The following is a 9,198-nucleotide window of genomic DNA, read 5'->3' on the forward strand; positions in this document are numbered from 1 at the left end:
TCCAGCTCATTAGGCTTCTCCTAACATCCTCCACGCTCCTTCCGCCAGTCCTTGCTCTTTGACGGCGACGGATGCAACCGTGGAACAAGGTGGCAGTCTCTCGGTTGTGCGGCTTCTAACTTCGTCGGCGGCGGCGGCAGTGCAACAACGGCAACCATCGAGCGGGGCTCGTCCGACGTTATTCTAATTGTTCTCAGCCCACACTTCACCGTTCACAGTCCAAACTCCCATCTTGGTGGTCCTCCTTGCCGCTCACGGTGACGACATAGTCGGATATGAAAAGCGAGAAAAAAGGAGGTGGCGGTTGGGGAGTCACAAGGTGGTGGCGGCTGCTTCATCCGAGAGTAGGGTTAGGGTTTGTTGGTGGTGTTAGGTTTGTATACCTGGATCCCTTAAGGTTGATCCCATAATCACAGAAATGGTCCCTCCTTCTATTGTTCTTTCCAATAAAGTCTAGAATTTACTATTTCTACCCTAACTTCGGAAATTCCTTACAACTCCAATCCAAAATTTGCCCAACAGCCCTTAGCTTTCCAAAATCCTTTCATTATAAGTCCAATACTTACCAAACACCCTCTGTCTTCTAAAAATCTTTACAAGATACATCCTGAATTTGACCCCCGAAAGTCTAAAATATATCATTTGGCTCCCTGAAACCACTCTCCGCTAAATATTATTGGTTTTAGGGCTACTATAAAATAATATAAATTATAAATTTACATATTGGGGCTCCGGGTTTATTATTTATTTTAATTAATTTAAACGGAATGTTACAACTCTCCCTCACTTAAATTAGATTTTGTCCTTGAAATCATTCCTTACCACTCCTGACAAGCCAAATAACTTAAGCAACACGACTACAACTACAAGCATACCCAGCCTTTCCAAGGCAACTAAGACCAACCCCACAGGGTTTTAAAACCCGAATATGAAATGAATTCCTTGCAACATAATTCCGTTTATTCAATCTGAGACCTGAAGTCTCGAGATGGTCCGTCTCCCTGACAGACGCCCATACTGAACCCAAGTTGAATCCATCCCATAAATGTCCTAAATGACTACTCGGATTTTGAGATTAGGGATTTCCTGTTAGGAACAAAATCACTGACCAACTATCCCTGCAGAGCTTTTACAAAAATCTTCATAATCTGTTTGTCTTACAACTGATGCATGGACTTCATGTCAAAACATCAATTATATGGTTTTAACAGTCCATTACACTGATGGAGAATGGAATTTGCAAAAAAGGATTTTGAATTTTGAAGTTATTTTGAATCGTAAGGGTGACACAATTGGTAAAATGGTTGAGAGTTGTCTAATTACATGGGGTATTGAGAAGGTTTTTACAATAACTGTGGATAATACGAGCTTTAATGATACATTTATTTCCTTTCTGAAAAAGAAAATACAAAATTAGGGACATGCAGTTTTAGATGCTCGATACTTGCATATGCGTTGTTGTGCTCATGTGTTAAACTTGATTGTGTGTGATGGGTTAAAAGATTATGATCCTGCAATTCAAGTTATTAGAAATGTTGTGAGGTATGTTAGATCCTCACCTTCAAGGTTGGCTAAGTTCAAGGAATGTTTGAAGATAGAAAAGTTAAATGTTACTGGAACTGTATGTTTAGATGTTTCCACTAGGTGGAATTCAACTTACTTGATGTTGGAGTCGGCTTTGAAGTATAGAAAAACATTTAATAGGTTGGAAGAAGATGGACACTATGAAATGTTTTTTTTAATGTGGGTCCTGGTAGCTTGTTGAATGAAGTAAATGCAAAGAAAAAGTATGATGTCACTAGAGTCGGGCCACCTAGTGATATTGATTGGGATGTTGCACAAGCATTTATGGTTTTTCTTAAGGTTTTTATGAAGTGACAAATCGGTTTCCGGGGTCTTTGTATGTAACTTCGAGTGCTTACTTTCATGATATGTGTTCATTGCATAGCCATATTGATGAATGCATTGAAAGTGAGGATTGGCAAGTGAGTTCGATGGCTATGAATATGAAGGCAAAGTATGATAAATATTGGGGAAATGTAGAAAAGATTAATCCTTTATTGTATGTAGTAGTTGTTCTTGATCCTCGATACAAGTTAAAATATGTCAATTAGAGTTTGGAAGAAATGTATCCTATTGGTGATATTGCATGGAAAAAGAAGTTAAAAGCCACTTTGACTGGACTCTATGACTTTTATTTGGAAAAAGATCATATGCATGCCAGAAGTTCTTCTTCAAACAAGAATCATAACAAAAGAAAAGTTAATGAGAATCTTAGCATACAAGAGAAGCGTATGCTAAAATATAAGGCACATTTGGAAGATGAAAAACCAGGAGAAATGAGTAAGCTTGAAAGATATTTGTCAGATAACCAAGAGCCACGCTATGAGTAATTTGACTTGTTGGATTGGTGGAAGACAAATGAAGCAAAATATAAGATTTTAGGAAAAATTGCATGGGATGTCTTGGCTGTTCCAGTTTCCACAGTTGCTTCGGAATCCGCATTTAGCACCAGGGTAGAGTTTTGGATTCATTTAGGAGTAGTCTTTCTCTTAAAACAATGCAAGCGCTTATATGCACACAAAATTAGATTCGGGGTGTGTTTAACAAAAATGCAAAAGTTGGTTACGAAGATGTGTTAAAGGAAATTGAAGACCTTGATGAAATTGAAAATGGTAAGTTTCAAATTTTCAAAAGTTATATATTTTCTCTTACTTATTATTTCTAAATTCTAACAAAATATAACTAGTATTTTAGATTTTGCAAGCAATCTTAATATTTGCACTGATAATATCGACTGAAAAGTACATTTTTTCTCACGGTTTTATATTGAATTTTTTTGTGTGATGTTTTAATATTGAATTTTTTGGACAACAAAAGCTTATAAATTGGATAGCATTTTGGAAGTGAGTTTGTTGATAATGCTTTTTGGACAACAATTTTGCTGTTTTGGACAACTTAGGAGGTTGTGTGTATTAATACTTGATGAAATGGAACAATATTTGATATTTTCATTTACTGTTTTTATTTGCTGTTTTGGACAACTTTTTTTGGTAGTTTTCTTGCTGTTTTGACAATTTTAATATTACAGTATTTTTAACAAACCGTGAATAGTGTAGTTTTTTTTTTACTAAATTAGGCAGATTTTGACTGTTTTAATACCTTAAATAGTGCAGTTTTTTTTACTGTTTTAATACCTTTGACAATGCAATTTTTTATTGTTTTAATAGCTCTAATATTCCAACTTTAATATTAGGTAGAATTTTTACGGTTTTCATACATGTAATAGTGCAATTTTATTTTACTAAATTAGTTTATAGACTCGAATAAAATGGGTCTAAAAAACCCAAACTGTGAAACCAAACCGGAGCCAAACCGTTAGTAACGGTTTGGTTTGGTTCAGTTTTAAATTTTCAACGGTCCGGCTTCGGTTTTTACTTGACAAAAACCGTTAGTAACGGTTTGACCTAAAAACCGAAAAAACCGGACCGTGAACACCCCTACATATATGTACCTAAAACGTTGATTTTCTTTGTTAAAAAAATTGGACTTTTTTTTTTTTTTAATATTCTAGTTTTTTTTAATTTATTGATTTCTAAAAATTTACTTTTCAAAAAAATGTAGTTTTATAAAAAAATTGCAGCTTTTTGGAAAAAATTACATTTTTTTTAAATAGAGTTTTTTTTAAAAAAAAAAAATTATAGTTTTTTTTAAATGCAGTTTTTTTGAAAAAATTTCAGTTTTTTTGAAAAAAAAAAACAGTTTTTTATAAAAAAAAATGCAGTTTTTTTTATTTGCAGTTATTTAAAAAATATTATTTTTCAATTAAAAAATGAAAAAAAATCTCCATTTCTTTTATAAAAAAATCCAAAACTATTTTTTTTAAATCTGAAATTTGATTTATTATGTTAATTTTTAGAATTTTTTATTAATATTTTCAATAACAAAAAAAATTAAACATTAAATTAAATCTGTAAGATGACAATCATGCCCTTAACGAGTTAATATTGATTTAACATTCCACCTTTAGTTCTCAGGTTCTCGGAAAACTATGAATTTTCAATGGATCTTACCCCCATATATATATATATATATATATATATATATATATATATATATATATATATATATATATATATATATATATATATACACACACACACACAGTTTAAAATGTATTAAAATAATAGTTATATGGTTTCAAATAGAAAATTGTCAACCTTGAAAAAAGTTGGAAAAAACGATGTTTGATTTGGAACAAAAAAATATAGTGTCAAAATTGAAAAAAAAAATTAAACTTAGTCCAAAATCGAAAAAAGTGAAAACTTAGTGTTTTTTGTGGAAAAAAATTAATTTTAACATGTCATGTTACGTCATCAATACTGACACGTCATCATTTCATGTCAGCAGGTAACCGGGTTGACCGGTCAAGTGGTCATAATTATAAAATATTGAAAAACATAGTATGAAATTTGAGAAAGAAAAAACAAACAATGTCAAATTAGAATTTTGACGTAAACTTAATTTATTTTGTGTTGTTTACCCTTAATAAGCCTAGATATAAAGGTTTTTCTTAAACTTTCCTTGAAAATTTTTGGGTATTCATAGCTAAAAACAATTTATATATCATTAGGAATTTTTAATTGGATCAATATGTTTTGTTTTTTTTTTTCTTAAGAGTTTTAACATATATATGGTTAGATAGAAATCTTAATAAACCATTGCGCTTGTTATATTTTTATTTATAATCTAGTATAAATTTTTCTTTAGAGCATTATTTGTGTAAAAACTCTACCCTAAACAAAATATAAAGTTTTTCAAATTTGAATTTTATAATATAGAAAGAGCTCAGCTCATGAGTATAAATCGGACCAAAAGCCTGTTTTCAGAAACTCTCGAGGGCCTTTTGGACTGTTGGGTGTTGGGTCTCCCGGTGGTTGCCTGTGTTTTGGGCTTTCGAGATGGTTAAGACTTGAGATATATTTCCATATTGAGAGTTGAAACTTGAAACCTCAATAATAAACTAGAGCATTTCAATAAATAAAGGTTGTAATTAGATCATCAATGTGACCAAGGTAGATTTTCATTATAAACAAAAATAGATAATGTACACACATTATATCTTAAACCTTTATGCACTCATAAGTAATTCAAAGCTTTTTCAAACTTCATTACAAATAATTAACGTTTCATTTCCATGGGAGCGGGAGCAAACACTGGCATCATAACTCCATTGTTTTGCCTCTCCATATTTCCATGCCATCCTGAATATAAATTATTATAAACAAACATTACAGGAATTAGATTCTTTTATGGCAAATCAAATGAGAAGTTATATATATGCTTGTTGATTAGAAAGATTAACGAGGAAAAGTTATAATTAATTACCAAGAGACATGTCAAATCCACGATGTTTGAGCTCACGATACTCTTGACACATTGCGCATGGCTCACAACAAAAATGGACAAGACAATCGTTGCATGGTTCCTCTGGTAACAAGTATTGTTGTCTCATTTTAGACCGATACATACATGAATATATCCATTGACATCCTGTCAGTAGGAGAATAACCGTGTAAAGGGATCCGTGTACAGCACATGCTGCATGTTTTTACACTTATTAGTTAACAAAAAAGATTACACGTCAAATCCACAAGGTACACTAATTTTAACTTTCAGCAAATTCTACAAATGTAAATGAAATAGGTAACAACATTGTACTAAATCCTTGTATATTTTATGTCAAACTTGAGGTATATATAGAGTTATAGACACTTACATGTATTTCCCCTATCTACAATCTCGGCAATTTGTCCGAGAGGAATACAAGGGCACCAACACGTAATGCAACCTGTAGATTTGAAAAGGAGTGTGAAATATTAAAGAAAAAAAAAACCAAAAACTAACCTGTTTAATGTGTTTGTTTTACTTGCAAAGAAAGATAATAATAATTAATAAATACATGTAGGTTATATATATAAGCTTACAATTTGTGACATCTGAGCCACAATCACAAAGGCCACTAGACCATTGGCCAGTAGAGACCATGGGTGGAGGTGGAATACCAGGTGGGTATTGTGCCGGCGGTGGTGCCAATGGTGGATGGCCGTGTGGTGGTGGTGGTGGTGGATATTCATGGGAAGCAGATTGCATGATTGAAAATAGTTTATGTTGCTTTAATGTATTGATGGTGACCAAGTATTGTGTACTAATATTTATAGGCACTAAGTTGGTATATGGATGTTGGTAAAGTCAAGATAAGGTATTCTATCATAATAATAATAATAATAATAATAATAATAATAATAATAATTATTATTATTATTATTATTATTATTATTATTATTATTATTATTATTATTATAAGGCCAAATTTTGGTATATTTTTTTTATTTGTTTTGTAATATTTTTGGTGACATTGATCCAACTATTTATAATTCTAATAAAAAACGACTAGATGATTTTATTGGTATCTTTGATTTTTTAACAAATTTGAGTTTAAACATGAGTTAATTCTTTAATTTAAAATATTAATTCATCCATATAAAATATATATGTTTTGTTGATATATAGTTGCAAGGATATTGTAACTTATGTAAATGAATTAATATTTTTAAGTGTTAAAATCACCTCTAAAAACATAACTCACCACCCAAATGTATATAATATGTTTTATAAAGTTTATACAATCATCATTTATAAATTATTATGTATGATTAAAAAAATATTATATACAAATCACTATTCATATAATATTTAAAATTTTATATTTATATTTTCATTAAATAGACATTAAAAACATCAGAAGGCGTGAAACAGGGTCAAATAGCTTTTTAAGCGGACAATGTCACTTGCTTGGTGTAATGGTTTATGTTTGGTTGAATATATGATTAAATAATAACGAAAACTAGAGAAAATATATGATGGATCAACGCCATTTAGTGTCAACGACATACAATTTTGACCAAATTTAAGCATGGTTTAAAACTGGAAAATCTAATTGGAATTAGAATCGGATCAAAATCATAATCGTTAAAATTAGAATATGTAGAACTGGTGCAGGTTTTGGGTTTAAAGAATGGTTTTATCCGGATTTTAGGTAATCCAGGTTCCAAGTCCTTTCGGTTGTAAACCGTGTTTAAGAACTTGAACCGGAACCAGTTTTAGGGTAGGGATGAGAATTTGGTCCGAAAATCCGAACCGAACCGAACCAATTAGGCCCGAACAAGGAACTTGATTCGGGTTTCGGGTATCTATATTATGTTTATTCGGTTTTCGGGTTATTCGGTTCGGGTTACCCAAATAAGAGTTTATTCGGTTCTAAATACCCTACTCGAATAAGCATGCCTCCTCCCCTTTCTTTGATCGACATAAATCAAAATCATGATTCACATTTTTGTCCTCGTCGTTTGTAACAGGAAAAAAAACCTACACTCGTTCTCATCGTTTCAAAATCGACCAATCTTCTCATCTATTTCCAAACTCGAAATCACTTTTGTCGATCCTTCCTCTTGTTTCAAACTTTCAAATCTCGACCATTCCTATTGCCTCTAAGGATTCACGAATTCCTACTTTATCTAATCATGGAAAATTGGCTCCAACTCAAGAAACTCAAGTAAGAAATTAATTATAATTATGTTAATCTACTATGTAAATGATATTTTTTCAATGTGTTATTGTGTTACATTAGTCTTTGAATGTCTTATGTTGATGTATAAAACTACATTATTATTCTATTATTCGGGTTATTTGGGTTATAGAATTATAATACAGTTTATTCGGGGTTTTTTTCGGTTATATTAGGTCCTTAATCATCTTGTACATGTTATTCGGGTAATAACCGAACCGAACCGATTAATCCCCGAACCGAACCGAACTCATATTGGTTAATCAGTTCGGTTTTCGGTTCATGCAATTACCCTTATTCGGTTTTTGGGTTATTCGGGTTCGGTTCGGTTCGGTGATTCGGACCCGAATAACATCCCCATTTTAGGGATCGGATCCGGTTTTTGTAAAAAGTTTAATACACGCATATCTCATTTGTTTGAATTCAGATTGACATGTAGTTTTTTCCAGCGCGTAGTATAGAGTTTGTTCGTGATTTTAGACTATAATTTTAACATTTTTTTGTTCATATTTATTGATTTAGAGTCCCCTAAATTTGTGATATCAAAACTGAAAATTTTCAATTTTTCAGCTTTTTTATTGTATTTTGTGAAAATTTCAAAACATGTATATCAAATTCATTTGAAGTTAGATTAGCATACGATTTTTTCCAATGTGTAGTTTCGAGTTTGTTCATGCTTTTAGATTATAATTTTGTTATTTTTGATTTCATATTCATTGACTTACAATCCCTCAAACTTTGTATATCAAAGCTAAAAAATTTCAGTTTTTCAGTTTTTTTGTATTCTGTGAAAATTTTAGAATATGCTATCTAATTCGTTTGAAATCGAATTAACATGCGGTTTTTTCTCAAGTATAGTTTAGAGTTTGTACATGATTTTATACTATAATTTTGTCATTTTTAGTTTAATATTCAATGACATACAATCCTCCAAAGTCGGTATATCAAATATGAAAATTTTAAAAGTTCAACCCACTAAGTAATTACTAAAAAAATTATGGTTTTCTCAGGTTTTTTGTATCTAGACTCACTTTACCCGATTTCATCAAACCCAGACATTTTCGGGTTTTCTGGTCCTAGACCCACTTTACCAAGTACCGTATATGGAATCGAACCTGAATCGGTAACTATATACCGGTCCAGTTTCCGGTCCCACAAAATCCCATTAACCGGTTTTCAGGTCTATCCAGACCGGGTTTGGACCCACTTTTGTAACAACCCAATTTTTCAAAAGAAAATTTTCATTTTTGATTAACCAAACACATTTCCATAAATCACAAAATCCAAATATAATTGTTTTCAAAACTCATATCAATTACAACTTTTATTTCAAAACATCATAGTGTCCCATAAAACGCCTGAGAGAATGCACGTCGCGCCATCAATTCTTGCTCTTTCCCTTGGGCTCGGATGTACCTGAAACAAATCCACAAACTGTAAGCTAATGCTTAGTGAGTCCCCCAGAGCATACCCCACACACAATCCACATAACACATATCATATTAGCTATAAAAGCTACATATACCACATAAGCCATACATATAGACATATACGGATGTCGTGGAAACCTT

General features: G+C 31.7%; 1 protein-coding gene across 1 annotated transcript; it reads right to left on the reverse strand.

Moving 5' to 3' along the window:
- Nucleotides 1–5,067: 5,067 nt before the first annotated feature.
- LOC145099983 (protein PLANT CADMIUM RESISTANCE 2-like) lies at nucleotides 5,068–6,184 on the reverse strand. The gene is made up of 4 exons (XM_079037438.1): nucleotides 5,988–6,184; nucleotides 5,780–5,851; nucleotides 5,389–5,601; nucleotides 5,068–5,264 (listed from the first exon to the last, which is right to left on the reverse strand). Exons 1-4 carry the CDS (start codon nucleotides 6,151–6,153, stop codon nucleotides 5,182–5,184), a joined length of 534 nt encoding a protein of 177 aa, XP_078893564.1. The 5' UTR covers nucleotides 6,154–6,184; the 3' UTR covers nucleotides 5,068–5,181.
- Nucleotides 6,185–9,198: the final 3,014 nt, after the last annotated feature.

Source organism: Lactuca serriola, chromosome 4 (genome assembly GCF_051521515.1).
Source record: "Lactuca serriola cultivar US96UC23 chromosome 4, Lser_US96UC23_V15, whole genome shotgun sequence".
Classification (NCBI taxonomy): domain Eukaryota; kingdom Viridiplantae; phylum Streptophyta; class Magnoliopsida; order Asterales; family Asteraceae; genus Lactuca; species Lactuca serriola.